The sequence below is a fragment of the Vigna angularis genome, chromosome 10 (assembly GCF_016808095.1).
Source record: "Vigna angularis cultivar LongXiaoDou No.4 chromosome 10, ASM1680809v1, whole genome shotgun sequence".
Taxonomy (NCBI): Eukaryota; Viridiplantae; Streptophyta; class Magnoliopsida; order Fabales; family Fabaceae; genus Vigna; species Vigna angularis.
The window spans coordinates 881,436-897,561 of record NC_068979.1 but is presented as its reverse complement, the minus strand read 5'-3'; the positions used below and the strand labels follow the sequence as shown (position 1 = coordinate 897,561).

The following is a 16,126-nucleotide window of genomic DNA, read 5'->3' as shown; positions in this document are numbered from 1 at the left end:
GCTACGTATTTTAAAGTTCAAGGTATTTATATACAGCTGAGCTGAACCGAACGCTCAGACACTCAAATGGGGATGCTCGTTCTCGAGCGGAGTTCTTTCCAATTGAAAGAATTCTATTCTAAGTTATTTCCAGGAAAACCGAACGGTATAAGACCGTACGGTGACGAGCGTCATTTATCAAAGGGGAATGATTTAAGTTTTCAGATTCTTCAACCAGAACAGATCTCAGATTTCAACATTTAAACTTATACTTTATAATTCATAGGATTTTCAATTTATAAACTTTATAACATTCATTCCAGTAAATTCACGTTCAACATTATCACATTAATAACTCATATATTACAATCTTCATCCATCATTCATACATATCAAACCAACATGCAGTTCAAACAAACCAGAAATCATATCTGATATCAGTGAACGTTCATAACAACTCAAACATCATACTTTTCATACAGGCAACTCAGATCATACAACATACAGGTATAAATTAAACATATAAGCTTCCCTTACCCGGATTGGCAACCAAACTTGTCCTAGATGCAAAAGTGGCTTCGTCCAACTACGTTTTTCTTATGTTCTTGACTCTTCCAAAACAAACTCTAACCAAGGAATACAAAACACTTAGAATACATGCTTGCATGCAACTACAAATCCTAGTTTTCCAGAAACCTAAGGACGAACTACGGAAAGGGGACTTACTAGTTTCAGTTCTTGAAGCTGTTCGGTCCAGTGGATAGCTCTCAGTTCAGCGGACGTTCCTATGGTGCTGAAAATGTGATCGGAGGAGAAACGTGAGGATTACAGTAGAGAGAAGTTTAGGGTTTCTAGAGAGAAGTTGGAGAATATGAAAGGCTCTGAGGAAGAAGATGAATGGTGCAGGTGAGTGGAAGGGTTTTCGAAAAATCTCTTTTGTTCCTTCCATTTCTAGACGAACGAGCGTCTCATTTTCAGACACCTGCACCCCCACTCTGATTTCAGAAACTTCCAACGTGACAAGTGGCATGCGTGCATGCAAAGTTTGGTGCGCTTTTAAAACCCTGCGCGTGTGACGTGGTGCGTTTTTCAGTGTACAGCAGAGATATGTATCAGAGTTGGGAGTGAGTTTTAATGGCTGAGAAATGATGTGGCGTGCATAAGTGGTGAGGTGTCAGAAATTATCTTTGCTAATTATCAAGGGTGTCACATATAATATCTAGTTTATTGCTTTTTAGAAGATATTTGATTTAAGCATTTTCATTTGTAACTATAAATATGTATTTTTGATGATTATAAATATGAACTGAGTTTTATATGTGTGATTCATATGCATAGGAAAATTGGCCAAAACAGGGTGATGTTTGGAGATGGAGAGCAGGACGGAGAAAAAAAAAATTATATATATATATATATATATATATATATATATATATATATATATATATATATTATCACTTAATTGTTTAAACAAAGAATCTTAGTCAATTAAATAATAAAATATTTAACTTGTATCATAACATAATAAACAATTCAAAATGTATAACCTCAAATAGTAATTAAATACTTGCAATTATATTATACTGCAACAAAATGAATAGTTGAAATTAAAATGTTAAAATAACTAACAAAAATGAAATAAAATTTATATTTTATTAATATAATTTTTTTTCTAAAAGTAATTAAATAAAATATAAAAATAATAAATAGAATAAAAATAATCTATGTATTTTTTTTATATTTGCAGGATATTTTTTTGTTAATGTCAGGTCTAATATGAAAATTAGGAATTCACTAAAAGTAAAGAAGAAGATGGATAACATGTTAAAAAAGAAATACCTACAGATATATTTAAGTTTGATTGTTATTCAATTTTTTAAATTTTCTTTTAAGCTCAACTTGTGAGTGAGAATAGGTTCTTAAAATAGTGGAGTATAAAATATGATAATTATGATGTGGATGAAATTCTTGGTATAACAAGAATGATACATAAAATCTTTGATATATCAAGAATAATCTAAATTTCTTGTAATACACAAGTAACACACATTTATGTTTATTTGTCACATATTATTAAAATAAAATGATTATAAAAGATAAATTTTTATATTTAAAAGAAAAATAAAAATAAAGAAAAAATATTAAATAAATATAAAAAGTTTATATATGTTTATATTTTTCAATCCACTAATTCAACATTTACAAAAAGTAACTAATTCAACAATTAATTATTTTACTATTCAGATTAAGAGAAAGTGGAAAGTTAGATTTTATAATTTACTCTTTAACCATTTCACCTTAAACATTGGATTAAATTAATAGGAAGGAGTTATTTTTTTTGTTTTGTTTTATTAATTAAAATTGAAGAGTAGAACAGTAATTTTTTATTATTATTATTTTTTTAATTTATGAAAGTGGTGTTTGGGGGTGGAAGCGGCGGAGAGTGAGGTTCGCAGGTTGTGTGGTCAAAGGGAGCAACGACTTCGATCCATCCACCGCCGTACCTTTTTTTCTTCTTCAATTTTCATTCAATTTGACCCTTTTTCTATCCAATTTCGTATTCATACTCTCTTCCCAACAATGGCTTCCTTTCTTCTTCGTCACAATCGGAACCTATTTGCTCGCTCTCTGTTCGGTTAGCTACCTCCACGAGGACTAATTTAATTAATTTGGGCTGTTATTTTCCTTTGATTTTTCTCCCCTTTATCTTGGAACTATCAAAACTCTAAATTTAACACGCCCTTATGTTTTTCTACTTTTGAATTCCAATATAGACTGACTTTGGATGTTTGTATGGTGTTGATGATATCTCATCACCCCATCCAGGTAATAAGGAGCATTTTCGTCTATACTTTCAGTTCAAGTTTCAACCTTTAGGTGCTGCTGCAAACATGGTGCATTCATATAGCAGCTCTAGTGGCCCCATCAGAAATGATTTTACTGACTTGACGTAAGTAACAACATGCCCCATATGTTGTTTGTTTACTCTGTTAAACAAACTTTTATCTGATTATAAATCTCTACGACAGTGGTTATGACTATGCAATTTTAGTTACATTTAATGTTTCTGAATGCTGATGCTTGATTACTGGTCGTTTTAGCTGCCCTCATTCATGGTATCCACAGGCCCGGAAAAAACATCGTAGGGTTATCCTTCATGTTGGTCCAACAAATAGCGGTAAAACATATCATGCTTTGAAGCAGCTTGAGTCAAGTGCTTCTGGTAAGTTATCCTTCTTTTCAATGGTAAAGGTAAACAATAATGCGTGAGGATGAAACCTTAGCAGGGAGATTAAGTATTTTTGTACCTTGCAGGTATATATTGTGGTCCTTTAAGATTGTTGGCATGGGAGATTGCAAAACGATTGAACAAGGTACAAGTTCTTTGCGATCTCATAACAGGTCAGGAAAGAGAGGAGGTTGATGGTGCAAATCATAAAGCTGTTACAGTTGAAATGGCTGATGTATCAGCTGATTATCAATGCGCTGTTATTGATGAAATTCAGGCAAGTAAAATTTCCATTTGGTGATTCTTTTTTTTTTTTGTATTATATATAAAGTAATTCCTGGAATAATTATTTGGTTTTATGTGAACCAACATAAATAAAATTCACATTGAGAAAGGGATAGAAGGTTATGGTCTTATTATAATCTTGTCATGTCTCTCGTTCAATTTTAACTGTATTACTAATTGAGAATTGGAATGACTGGAACATCTGCGTTTGAGGAGACATCGGTGGCATTATGGGCTTTGCTAGTTGTTATTCTATATCTCGGTATGCTTGTCATTGTGATTTTTTTCCCCGTCTAACTAACCTTATGTTTCTTTATGGATCCAGATGATAGGTTGTACTACAAGGGGATATTCATTTACACGTGCTTTATTAGGAATTGCTGCTGATGAACTTCACCTTTGTGGTGATCCTGCTGCTGTTCCCCTTATTCAGGAGATATTGAAAATTACTGGTGATGAAGTTGAGGTACTGAAATTCTGCGAACAACATTTGTTTTTGTCGGGGATGGGATGGGAGCATATACATTAGACCAATAATTTTACTCTCATGAATTTTCCGTTGTGGTAAATAACAAATGTTGTCAAGGTCCTCTACTTATTCATTTTATTTCCATCAAAATGTTCTTTTAATTCTCTCAAAGTTTTCTTCATGGGTGCTGCAGGTTCAATTTTATGAGAGACTGTCACCTTTAATCCCACTGAATGTTCCTCTTGGGTCTTTCTCTAATGTAAGAAACGGTGATTGCATTGTAGCCTTTTCACGTAAGGAGATTTACAGTTTGAAGGTGAGCTTTTACATGTGTTAACTGTTCTTGAATTTAACTTGCATGCTTTCATATTTTGTTTAAAACAAAATATTTTATGCCCAAAAATTCCTGGCCATCCATTTTCACTGTTATTGTTCCCTTTTGTTTTTCATTAAATACTTCTGAAAAAGAGGTCATCCAATTTTGAAGATTTTATTTTGAATATTAATGAAATGTATATCAAACATCAACATCAACAGTTTACCAAAGATTGTTACTTGTTTCTGTCCTTTGCCTCGTCAGTTTTCTCTAATATTTTTTACTTGTATATCCTATCATTTTAACCATGTTCATAGTGCTATTTTCATTGAGATTATATAGGAATGGGGATGGTAGACACAGTGTCAATGTTAGCTTAGTTAGGGTTTAGTCAATTAAATTGTCTTTTACTCTTTACATTCCACCCCCAGCGCCAACCGCCCGCACCCCAACACCCGCCTCCCCACCCACACACACATACCCCTTTATCTTGATTAGCATAAGAAGAGAATGACACTCGTAATGATTTTATATCAAACATAATGTAAGCTGCTAATGAATTATGCAAATTCAATTTATGTTTTTTTATAGTATCTGTACTGCAAACTAACTAGTAGTAAGAGTTAATATCATTGCTCAGAAAAGAATTGAGAAAGAAGGAAAGCATCTTTGTTCGGTAGTGTATGGCTCACTACCACCAGAGACACGAACAAGGCAGGTGTGAGCTCAAACCTTTGTCTAAGTAATTTTTAGTTTTCCTTTTTAATTATAATTGTTTCACGGTAATGTAATATTTAGAATTTAACATTCGTTGCTCATTCGCACATTCTGCCATTTATTTTGTTCTTTTGTGATTTTTGTCTTTTATCATTCATTGGCAGAAATGCTCCTGCTGACCATAACCTTTTTATGCAGTTTCCATGTTATTTCATTGCTCTGTTTGGAAATTCCTTCTCGTTTTTTGTCCATAGTTTTTAGTTTTCCTTTACTTTACTGCTATTTTTATTGGCATATGTTTATAAATATTTCCAATTTATCTCATTGTCCCCCTCCATGCTGAGAATTTGATTACTTTAAAGTTTTGTTAGGACTGCAGGCAAGCATGTTCAATGATGCAAGTAGTGAGTTTGATGTTCTTGTGGCCAGTGATGCCATTGGAATGGGTCTTAATCTAAACATCTCTAGAATCATATTTTCCGCTACAAAGAAGTTTGATGGATTTGAGGTGCGGGATCTAACTGTACCTGAGATCAAACAGATTGCAGGTAGCATGAAATTCTTATAATTGAATTGAACCTTGTTCTGGAATTTGATTAAAGGATTGTATCTGGTGTATATTGACACTGACGTTTTTGTGGTTTTAACATTTTGTCAATAAAACGGTATTACTTTTTTTCTGGAGAGTCTATAAATTTTACATCAGATTTCAAGCGGTGTAATATTGAGCATTAGCTTTGGATAATTTTTTCTTATTTTATCTTGTCATGATGTATGCAGCTGTTCCAATGTTATTCAATTTGATAGTTTGGATAAGTAGAAATCAAAGCATCCTTTTTATTTATATATTGTTGTTGTTGGATGTTGGAAAATTTGGAGTAGGTACTTGCCTTAAACATTATGTATATGATAAATTAATTTTTTTGACAAAAAATCTACTAGGATACAGTTCAGATATGTCAAGATTCTGGAGTACATCAAAGGGTATTTTTTGGCAAAATCAGTGCTACATTATTTAACAGAATTTAAACTTCTGTCAACTATGTTAATGTTCCCAGTTTTTGTGGCTTTAACATGCCCCCCCTTAAAATCTCTCTTTATCTCTACTCAAGCTATCGTTTTTCCTTCAGACACAGGAATATCTTTATTAATGTTGATTTTTTAAAATTATTTTTGAGATACTCAGTGATTTATTTAACCTTATGTTTATTTAAGTAACTGTTAGGAATCCACTTGGGAACAAAAACTTATCTCAAATATCCATGATTTACTGTTCTAATAGATATTTTTATATTTTATTAATATGTGGAAATGTTGAACCTTGGGCTAATGTCCTGTCTATTTGGATCATATATTATTCTTGGTTGCAATGAATGCATTTCTACTTGCAGGGAGAGCCGGGAGATATGGGTCAAATTTTCCGGAAGGACAAGTGACATGCTTGGATGAAGATGATCTACCCTTGCTCCATTCATCATTAAATTCTCCATCACCCATTTTAGAGGTAACCAAAAACTTAATTACTCTATACTAAATATGCAACCTAGGCAAAACCTGAAATCTAGAAAGCTTCTAGTAGATATGCACTTTTATCCGAACTGTTTACTTTATCCACTATTGATGATTTATGTATGCTAATTGTGATACAGCGTGCTGGCTTACTTCCTACCTTCGATTTGATGTATATGTATTCCCGATTACACCCGAGATATGGTTTCTATCAAATACTGGTAAAATGTATCTGCCTATTTGTGTTTCCATGATAATTCATTCTGTCATGCATTGTACTCTGCAAATTGTATTATTTGTCATCGTCCATTGCAAGTGAAAAGAAAATTGTGACTACTAGTTATAATGAAGTGGCCAAGCATTGTATTCCACTCAACTTAATCTTTCAAATCATTGAATTTAAAAATTCTTAGGTGTGTTAACATATTATATTATTACATCCCAAAACTACATTATTCACCTTTTATCTTTAAATATTGCAGGCACATTTTCTTGACAATGCGAAATTATCTGAAAATTATTTCATCGTTAATTGTGATCAATTACTGGTATGTCTTTTGATAGCTGCCTTGCCATTGAATTGTGGATATTCCATACAATGTTATTGTCTTGTTCATTAGTAATATCAGTATCGAATACCTTCAACAGTTTATTATTATTCACTGGGTTCCCTTTTGTTTTGTGGGTGTTGTTTGTACATGCTGATGCTAGAAAGTTGCTGCTGTCATTGATGAGCTTCCCCTTGGATTACATGAGAAATACCTTTTCTGTATCAGGTGCATTCTTATATTTTCAGAAAATAACACAATTTCAGAATGCAATATCCATGTAATGTAGGACAATTCTATGAATTGAAAACCCAGTCAATTAATAAATCACTGTGTCTGTAGTTTAGTCTGTTCATCTTTTCAGTTAAATTTTAACTGATAGTTGTAATAATATTCAGTCCAGCTGACATGGATGACGAGATTTTATCTCAAGGCCTAACACAGGTAATTATCACATTGTTAGTATGACTTGTTGAGATTAGTTTGAATGATCATAAAATTGACACAACTTATGATAAATCAGTTTGCAGAGAATTATGCAAAGAAAGGCCTTGTCCGGCTTCGAGAAATATTTACGCCAGGCTCACTCAAAGTGCCCAAGACTGCTGGTGCTCTTAAGGAGCTGGAATCCATCCACAAGGTTTCTCTAGTTACTTTTCTTGTTGTACAGTGTTGACTGTATTTTTCCTTCACTGATTTTGACAGAAAATGTTCATAAAACCATTTTTAACTGATTTTTAACCACTTAACCTCAAATTTAACGGTTTCTGATTGGTACTAAAACTGCAGGTCTTGGATCTTTACGTATGGTTGAGCTTTCGGTTGGAAGAATCTTTCCCAGACCGTGAGCTGGCTGCATCCCAAAAGGCCATTTGCAGCATGTACGTGTTACAAGGCTTTATGTGTTTTTCTACTTTTATCCAATTAAAATCTACAAAACTATATATTTATCATTTTGAATTCATAGGTTGATTGAGGAATTCCTAGAAAGACTTGGGTGGCAGAGGCCAGTGGCTACAAGAAGATTATCTTCGCATAAAATGTCAAGTTCTCTGTTATCCCGAGATGTGAGGCAATACCTTTGATGCTATGTTTGGATATGCATTTTCAAACAACTGATCCCATCTGCCCAGAAGCTACTTTTAGTTGCTTCTGCATCTTTTCTCAATTTGACGTGAAAATAACAAAAGAATTGAGTTCAGAAAGTATCCAAAAAACACAGTAGGTTATTCCCTTCCCTTGCTGGTACCAGTCGCAGTGCCAAAATCTCTGTTCATCATTTTACAACTTTCACTAACAACGTCAAATATGCTGTACATATACTAGGTTGTTTTCTACCTCTTACGCATTCATATTGCTTCATCTAATGATTATTTAATTATATTTTTTCCCCAAATTTATCTCTGTTCATTCTCAATCTTACGCAAGCCTGTTTTATACGAGGTTGTTTTCTTATATTAAGCGATCAACTTGTGACATTGCTGTTAAAGCGCAGAGAGGCCTAGACAGACTGTTTACAAACTTTTTGGTTACAACGTTGAAAATTAAATACTCCATCATGTTAACCATACTACCATACAATTCCATAAACAAACAAATTATATCAGCTTTTTATAAAAATCTAAAAAGTGATTTTTAATGTAATCGTATTTTCAAACAATCACTATTTGTACACCTAAATTAATTTAAGCTTGTTTTAAAAATGGAAAGATTAGAGAAAACATACACAGTCGACGAAATCTACGGGACCCTAATTGATATCAATGCTCTTGAAATTGGATTGGTAAATTGATTAATTTTACTATTGAAATAAAACAGAACGCATTCATAAATATTAGGTTGTAATAAAGGATCCACAGAAAGAGTGATAATAACCCAACACTAAAAAGATGTTCTTGTGCAATGTAAAAAACTCTCGTAAAACTTCATATACAATGCAATTATTGTAAAATAAGAATTACACTCATTTGTTTCTCTTTAATCGGTAATCATGTCTATTAGAGTACGAAGAAGACATCCATAAATCACAGTCATAGAGTACAAAACTTTATCTAAAATTGTGTCAATCCGCCTCTTCTTAATTGTACAAAATGTGGAGTTGTGCTAAAATATGCTAGCATTTAAGAAGAGAAAAACAAAAACAAAATCGTCACAAGATATAATATCGTGAAAATAACACTAGGATTCATTAGCAAAGGTCGTTTCCATTTTCTATCATGGCATGGGATGAAATGAAGGGGCAACTGACCAGCAGATATCGCTGACTTGGAAATTACTTCATCTTATGCCAAAACCACTAAACATTTGTTTTCTGAAAGAGACGATCCATCAATTTCTCAACATGCTCTTTCTCCTCTGACATGCTCTTGGACTCAAGCTCTCCAATCAATAGCTTGAGAGTGTTGGGCTTTGGAGTCATTCCCTGCGAGACCATTTCCTCTAAAAACGAGTAAGCATCCTCAACTCTTCCACTTTTACACAGACCACTCACCAAGAGCGAGTAAGTAGCCAAATCAAGGCTTATATCGTTCTTCAACATGTGATCCAACAAAAATTTGAGCACCTTCATTCTCTTCTTTCTGCAGCACATCTTGAGCAACCGATGGTAAGTCTCAACATTCGGCTTGCACGATCCGTCTTCCATTTCCTTAAGCAACCTGAGAGCAGTCTCTTCCCGCGAGTGTGCACAAGCAGTAGAAATCATAGTATTGTATGTCACCACATCTCTCACAACCCCTTGCTTAGGCATATCTTCAAACACATCGCGAGCATCCTTTAGCCTTCCAGCTCTGCCGAGGATGAATATCAAACAGCTGTAAAATGGAGTGTCAGCCACACATCCATCACTCTTCATTTTCTCGTAAACCTCCAAAGCTTCACTCACTTGCCCTGCTTTCCCCAGATTAATCATCACAGTAGTGTAAGTCACAGCATTAGGGGTGCACCCATTTGCTCTCATCTCCTCCAAAACTTGATCCACCTTGCGGAAATCTTTCTCGTGGCAATAAGCCTCAATAAAATTAGTGTACGAGTATACATCAGGCTCAAACCCCTGCTCCTTCATGTCCGCCATTGCTTTCCTGGCATTGTCAAAGTTCCTTGCTTTGCACCACCCATGGATCAAAATATTGAAAGAATGAGAACTCAAAGGAATCCTACTCTTAAACTCCAAAACAACCTTGTGGGCATGTTCAACACTATCTCCTTTCACCAACGCATCCATGAGAACATTCAACGCTGCAGTATCCTGCTTAACACCAAACAACCCCATTCTACGAAATGCTTCTATTGCATCTTCAAGCTTGCGAGCCTTGGCAAGCCTTCTCATTACCTTAGTCATTGTATCCAATGTGACGTACCCTTCGAGTTGTGACATTTCCTTCACCAAGTCCCACATTAAATCAAAGGTTCTGCACTTTCCCAGGATGTCAACCATCAAGTTGTACACTTCGGGAGAATGCCGATAACCTGTTTGAGCTTTTGCCCACTTGAAAACCCCCAAAGCAGAGACCCAATGGTTGCTGAATCTCTTGAGAACCTGCGAAACCAAATCGCTTGATGGCTGAAAACCGCGTCCATTAAGTGCTTCACCTACTAGCTCGGGGGAAGAATAGCGTTTTTTGAGAAGTGTGGATACTGCGTCCACTTGGTCGAGGCTGTTTTGCTTCGAGGGTTGTGTGGGAAGTTTGAGCTTGGAGGTGAGGATGTGGGTGTCGACCCAATTGGCGAGTGAAGGGATAACGAAGTTGTCGTCAGCATCGGAAGGCGTCGGGGTGTCGGAGAACTTGAGCCACGGTGGGAGGTCAGGTGACTCCACGGTGGTGCAGAGAGGATTCCCGTAAAGGTAACGGTGTGAGGCATTGGCGGCGGTGATTCTGGGAGAGAAACGGTGAGCCAAGAGGTTCCGTATTCCGAACTTGAAAAACATTTTTTAGGCTATGATTGATTCGACTTAGAGAAGGGAGATTTAACCCAAATGCAGGATTCATCAAAGGGAAAAGGTTTCCCACATATAACTATCATCTCACAACACATGTAAAATTAAAATTATTATACTAAAATTAAAAATAATAATAATAATATAAAACAAACAGATGTTAGATGTTATGTGTGCTTGAATTAGAATTTGCAAAATTGATTTTAGTTGAAGTCATTTATTATGGGACGCATTCTTTACAAAAGAAATAATGTTGTTTGAATGGTATTAATGAACATTATTTTTAGATGTATAGTTATTTAAAAAAAATATGCTTTTCTTATTTGATATTATTAAATAACAATATAATGTTAAATTAAAATGATAATTCTTGTCATCGCATGACAATATCCAACTAATTTTTACAAGTTTTCATTTACAGTAGGAGTGAACAAATCCATACTTCCTTCTAACACAATTTAACTTGGAAAGATTTCTTCACCACGGAAAAGAAAGAAAAATTAACTTACTAGTGAAAAGTAACAAAATTTAATTTACGTCAAAACCTATTTTCATTTTTTTTTTCTTTAAGCATTTAAGGATAAGTTTATCTAAATACATGGTAATTCATTTAATTTCTGCTTATGTTTGGGAATATTTTTTCCCTGAGTGGTTCAAGTGCTTTGAAGAAAAAAGTAGAAGCCAATAGTAGATGTTTTGACCTAAATTGTGGACAGCAAAGTTGATTTGTAAACCAGAGACAAGAGGTTCCCTCTTAGAGAATCCATTACCAGTAATCTCCACAAGAACAAAATCCTTCCTTGAAAAAATGATATCTGTTATTGTCTCTAACTGTGATTTCCCTACTGTATAGTTTTGACACTAATTTTATAAATGAATGACAATCAGAACAGATTCGAAGATTTTTTACTACCCGTATGGGTATACCTTGAGCAGTAGTGATCAGTCCATAAGCTATGGCTAGCTTCTCACTATGTCTGCTGAGTAAGTGCTCTTTCTCCTGCTCATCAACATCCAGTAAGACGTTGGTTGTATCAGGAACATATCCTATCCCACTTAGCCTGCAGTTTATTTCCTGTAGCATTAGTTCAATCTGGGTGTTCTCTGCGTGTGATTCATCCCCCGAGGTAAACTCGTGAATCAATCCATGTACCTCTATGGAGCTTGATCCAGGCACTTTCTGGACCCCCTTCTCCTTCATTTGCAACCTCACTCTTGCTACATCCGTCCATTTCCCAGCTGATGCATATATGTTGGATAACAGAACATGAATCCCAGCTCTTTCAGGGGCCAATTGTGTTAACTTTTCGGCTGCATAATGTGCCAATTCAACATTTTTGTGTTTCCGACAAGCTGCCAGCAGAGATCCCCAGATCACGTCGTTAGGTTCCATTGGCATGCTTTGTATGAGATGGAGAGCTTCTTCCAACAGCCCAGCTCGACCAAGCAAATCAACCATGCATCCATAGTGGACAATCTGAGGACTTGTTCCGTGGGTTTTTTCCATTGACCAAAAAACTTGCCTTCCTTGGTCCACAGAACCACCATGGCTACATGCTGACAGTAGTGCCACAAAAACAACGTCATCTGGTTTCACCTTGTGGTTGAGCATCTCGTTGAAAAGCTCAATAGCCCCTTCTGTATTTCCCTCCATTGCCATAACTCCAATGGCAGCTGTCCAGGCAGACACATCCCGTTTCTCCATTCTTCTGAAAACATGCATAGCACTTGAGGAATCACCGCATCTAGAAAACATGTCAACCAAAGCTGTGCCAAGCTGCAAGTCCATGTGAATGCCATTATTCTCTATGTAAGTACATACCCACTTGGCAAGATCAAGAGCTCCTAAATATCCACAGGCAGAAGCAATACCCATCATCGTTAGTCTATCTCCTTCTATCCCTTGGTTTTGCATCTCTCTAAATAGCTCAATTGCTTCCTCGAACATGCTTGCTTGAACCAACGCATTGATCATTGTGTTCCAAGATACAAGATCCCTCTCCTGCATGTCATCAAAGATTCTCCAAGCTAATTCCACATCACCATCTCTAACCAAACCTGCAATTAGCGAATTCCATGTCACCACCGTCTTGTCTGGCATACGCTCAAAAACTTTGCAAGCTGCTCCTCTTTCGCCACATTTCATGTACATGTCAACGATGGCATTGAGAATGTTATCCCAACCTTCAAGGCCATTCCGTAAGACATAAGCATGGGATGACTTCCCAACAGAAAGATCACCCAAATGTGCACAGGCTGCAATCGTAGATAACATGGTTACCTTATCCGGTCGTGGTCCTTTTCGCAGCATTTCATCCAAAATCCCGAGCGCATCACCGGCCCACCCATGGTACACATAATTTGACATGATAGTATTGTACATAACCAAATTCTTATCAGTACATTCGTAAAAAATCCGCCTGGCCGAACATATATCCCCACATTTCATGTACATATCAACTAATGCATTCACCATGAGTGCATTAAGTTCCACACCCGACTCACCTACATAACCGCACACTTTTTTACCCAATTCAAGATCCTTCAACTTGGCACAAGCAGACATAACACAGACCATGGTCACCGGATTCGGTTCCACACCAGCCTCAATCATCTGAAAGAACAAAGAAACAGCCTCCTTTGCCAAGTCTCTCCCAGCATAACCATTTATCAAACTAGTCCAAGACACCACGTTTCTTTCAAGCATTTTGTCAAACACCTTTCGCCCTAATTCAACCTTCCCGCATTCAGCATAAAAATGTATCAAAGAGTTGTGGACAAAGGTATCTCCGTCCAAACCCATTTTAACAGCCGCCCCATGAACTTGAACACCCTCAGAAAGCGCCATAGTCTTAGAGCAGGCACTCAGCAAAAACGGGAAAGTGTAGTTGTCAGGCACCATGCCCATCACCACCATCTGAATGTAAAGCAAGATTGCTTCTTCACCTAACCCTGCTGAGGCATAACCTCTAATGAGACAGTTATACACATACAAAGAGGGCATGCTTACACCATCATCCTGAACAGCATTTCGGGCGTAGTCCAAACTCTCAAGGGTACCTATCTGGACACAAGCAGCAACAAGCTTGTTAAAGTGACTACCAGGCTTGTGACAGAGCCCTTTCTTCATCATGTCACAGTGCAACTGCTTCAGTTCATTCAGGGTTTTGCAGTTTGAAAGTAACTTTTGGGATGATTTCGTGGTTATGGGTTTAGCTTCCTTCACGCTTGTGGGAACTGAAACAATCAAAGATGGATGAAGGGTTGTAGCCATTGCCGCTCCGTGATGATGCAACAGCAACTAACATATATTCAACAATTTCATAAGTTAGAAATCCATAATTGTTGCTGCTTAAAATTCAGAAAAATATTGAAAACAAAAACAATGTTATGGTTTATACAACTGATACTAAATATATTATACAACTGATACTAAATATATCTTTCCATTAATTTTGGTTCATTTTGTGTAAGAAAAAGATTTTGGTTCAATTTCTCCTTTTTTTTTTTTTCTAAATGCAAACAGTTTTATCTTTGATGATGGTCTTGTGAGTCCAATCTGTGTAGATGTGACAGCATGGCATAAACCAATTTCTATCTTTATCTTATTTATCAAAAAATATTGAGATAGCATGTCCACACACACATTACAAATATCTTGTCCTGTTTGAACTTCATTTCTTATGAGAACCTCTAAAGAAGTTCTTATTTTTACTTTTAAAATATTTATGGAAATTATTTCCAAAATTCTTACCTAGTCTATTATTACCAAATCATCAAATACAACTCTTCATAAATGGATATTTTGATTTAAATCTAAAATATTACTATTTACATTTATAATTAATTTTGTATCCTATGAACCCAATATCATGATAGGTCGGTTAACTCTCAAAAATTGTTTTTTGGAATCTAAGAGACAGTGTTAGAAGCATAAGCTCGATCGATCGGTCTCATTTCTGCATATGACTGCTCGATCACAAACTGATTAGAGATAACAGCACAAGCTCAGTATAATTAACAAAATAATCAAATTTACAAGCTATTGAGCCGCAATTGAAGTAATTCTAGCTAAAGACTCGTTCTAACTGACTTGAGCTACAGTGTTAGGATATAATGTGTCCAAAATAAAAGAAAATAGATTAGGAATTAGTTGTTAGTTAGTTGGTTAGAAGGAGCCTTAAGAAGGCAGGGAGTGTAAGATTCTTCAAACTTGTTGTAATTAAGATACTAGATATTTTTAAAATAAAAAAATAATTTTATGTATAAATGCTTTGCTACAGTAAAATATACGTATAGTCTAAAAATACAATAAAAATATGTGCAATATTACAGTAAAAATACAATAAAAATATGTGCAATAGTACAGTAAAAATACCTGGTGAATGAATCATGTGTTGTTACTGCAGTGAATAGTAGTACAGCTAAGGTAAGCCCAACTCGAAAGAGAAAAGTCGGAGTTAGCATTCCAGCCCGTTGGTTGTGGAGTCCGAGCGGTTGCCGGCATCAGCCGCGCGTACCGACGGCAAGTCTGGGCCGTGCAAGAAGAAGAGAAAAAGGGGAGCCCGTTACGATTGAGGCTGCGACCCGTGGCGGCCTGCTTGGCGGCTTCGATGGAGGCGGCGACCCGTGCGTGTAAGATGGCGGAGGCGAACCCCTCCCTGGATTGCCGGCGTCGGAGAGAGGAGATGAATTTGGGAGGAAAGGGGAAACGGCCCCTGGCTGCTGACTGCCGAGAATGGAAGGAAAGGAGAGATCTCCTTCTTGACAAAGTTTACCCTCCCGGTCCATGTTTTTGGAAGAAAAGAGTATATGGTTTAACCCATCTTGCGAAAAAGAGAAAGAAATTTGGGCTTGGTCCAAATCTCAAATTTGGAAGAAAAGAAATAAAATACGTGGCCCGTTTTTTGAAACTCTGGAAAAGGAGTTTGGACTTTGGTCCATTTGTTTTATGGAGATTCCAAAAATGGTTTAGCCATGTTTTCATTTTATTACTATTTTTACAACAAAATCGCCTGCTTTCAAATTGTTTCCTGATTTCAAATGTTTGTTCAGAAAAATTTGAAAACATTTTGTTCTCAAACTCTAGTACAAAACTTTATAAACAGATAGAAACTTTTTCTCAAACTCTAGCACA

General features: G+C 35.9%; 3 protein-coding genes across 3 annotated transcripts; 1 reads left to right on the top strand and 2 right to left on the bottom strand.

Annotated features, from left to right (window-relative positions):
• Nucleotides 1-2,404: 2,404 nt before the first annotated feature.
• On the top strand, nt 2,405-8,456 carry LOC108320797 (DExH-box ATP-dependent RNA helicase DExH16, mitochondrial). The gene is made up of 16 exons (XM_017552341.2): nt 2,405-2,614; nt 2,806-2,929; nt 3,081-3,202; nt 3,295-3,485; nt 3,819-3,959; nt 4,156-4,278; nt 4,919-4,996; nt 5,375-5,543; nt 6,387-6,499; nt 6,645-6,725; nt 6,987-7,052; nt 7,216-7,280; nt 7,451-7,496; nt 7,576-7,692; nt 7,842-7,933; nt 8,020-8,456. The coding sequence occupies exons 1-16, from the start codon at nt 2,560-2,562 to the stop codon at nt 8,135-8,137; spliced, it is 1,701 nt and encodes a 566-aa protein (XP_017407830.1). The 5' UTR covers nt 2,405-2,559; the 3' UTR covers nt 8,138-8,456.
• Nucleotides 8,457-9,049: 593 nt separating this feature from the next.
• On the bottom strand, nt 9,050-11,570 carry LOC108320888 (pentatricopeptide repeat-containing protein At3g22670, mitochondrial). Its single transcript, XM_017552471.2, has one exon. It carries the CDS (start codon nt 10,978-10,980, stop codon nt 9,349-9,351), a length of 1,632 nt encoding a protein of 543 aa, XP_017407960.1. The 5' UTR covers nt 10,981-11,570; the 3' UTR covers nt 9,050-9,348.
• Nucleotides 11,571-11,710: 140 nt separating this feature from the next.
• On the bottom strand, nt 11,711-15,801 carry LOC108320887 (pentatricopeptide repeat-containing protein At3g22690). Its single transcript, XM_017552470.2, has 2 exons — nt 15,368-15,801; nt 11,711-14,290 (listed from the first exon to the last, which is right to left on the bottom strand). Exon 2 carries the CDS (start codon nt 14,261-14,263, stop codon nt 11,756-11,758), a length of 2,508 nt encoding a protein of 835 aa, XP_017407959.1. The 5' UTR covers nt 14,264-14,290; nt 15,368-15,801; the 3' UTR covers nt 11,711-11,755.
• Nucleotides 15,802-16,126: the final 325 nt, after the last annotated feature.

What these genes read in the sequence shown, in the direction of transcription:
- LOC108320797 (XM_017552341.2), top strand. Translation starts at nt 2,560, where the DNA reads ATGGCTTCCTTTCTTCTTCGTCACAATCGGAACCTATTTGCTCGCTCT. An exon ending in CAGAGACACGAACAAGGCAG is followed by an intron (nt 4,997 to 5,374) that starts GTGTGAGCTCAA and finishes TTAGGACTGCAG; the next exon opens with GCAAGCATGTTCAATGATGC. An exon ending in ATGGTTTCTATCAAATACTG is followed by an intron (nt 6,726 to 6,986) that starts GTAAAATGTATC and finishes TAAATATTGCAG; the next exon opens with GCACATTTTCTTGACAATGC.
- LOC108320888 (XM_017552471.2), bottom strand. Translation starts at nt 10,980, where the DNA reads ATGTTTTTCAAGTTCGGAATACGGAACCTCTTGGCTCACCGTTTCTCT.
- LOC108320887 (XM_017552470.2), bottom strand. Translation starts at nt 14,263, where the DNA reads ATGGCTACAACCCTTCATCCATCTTTGATTGTTTCAGTTCCCACAAGC.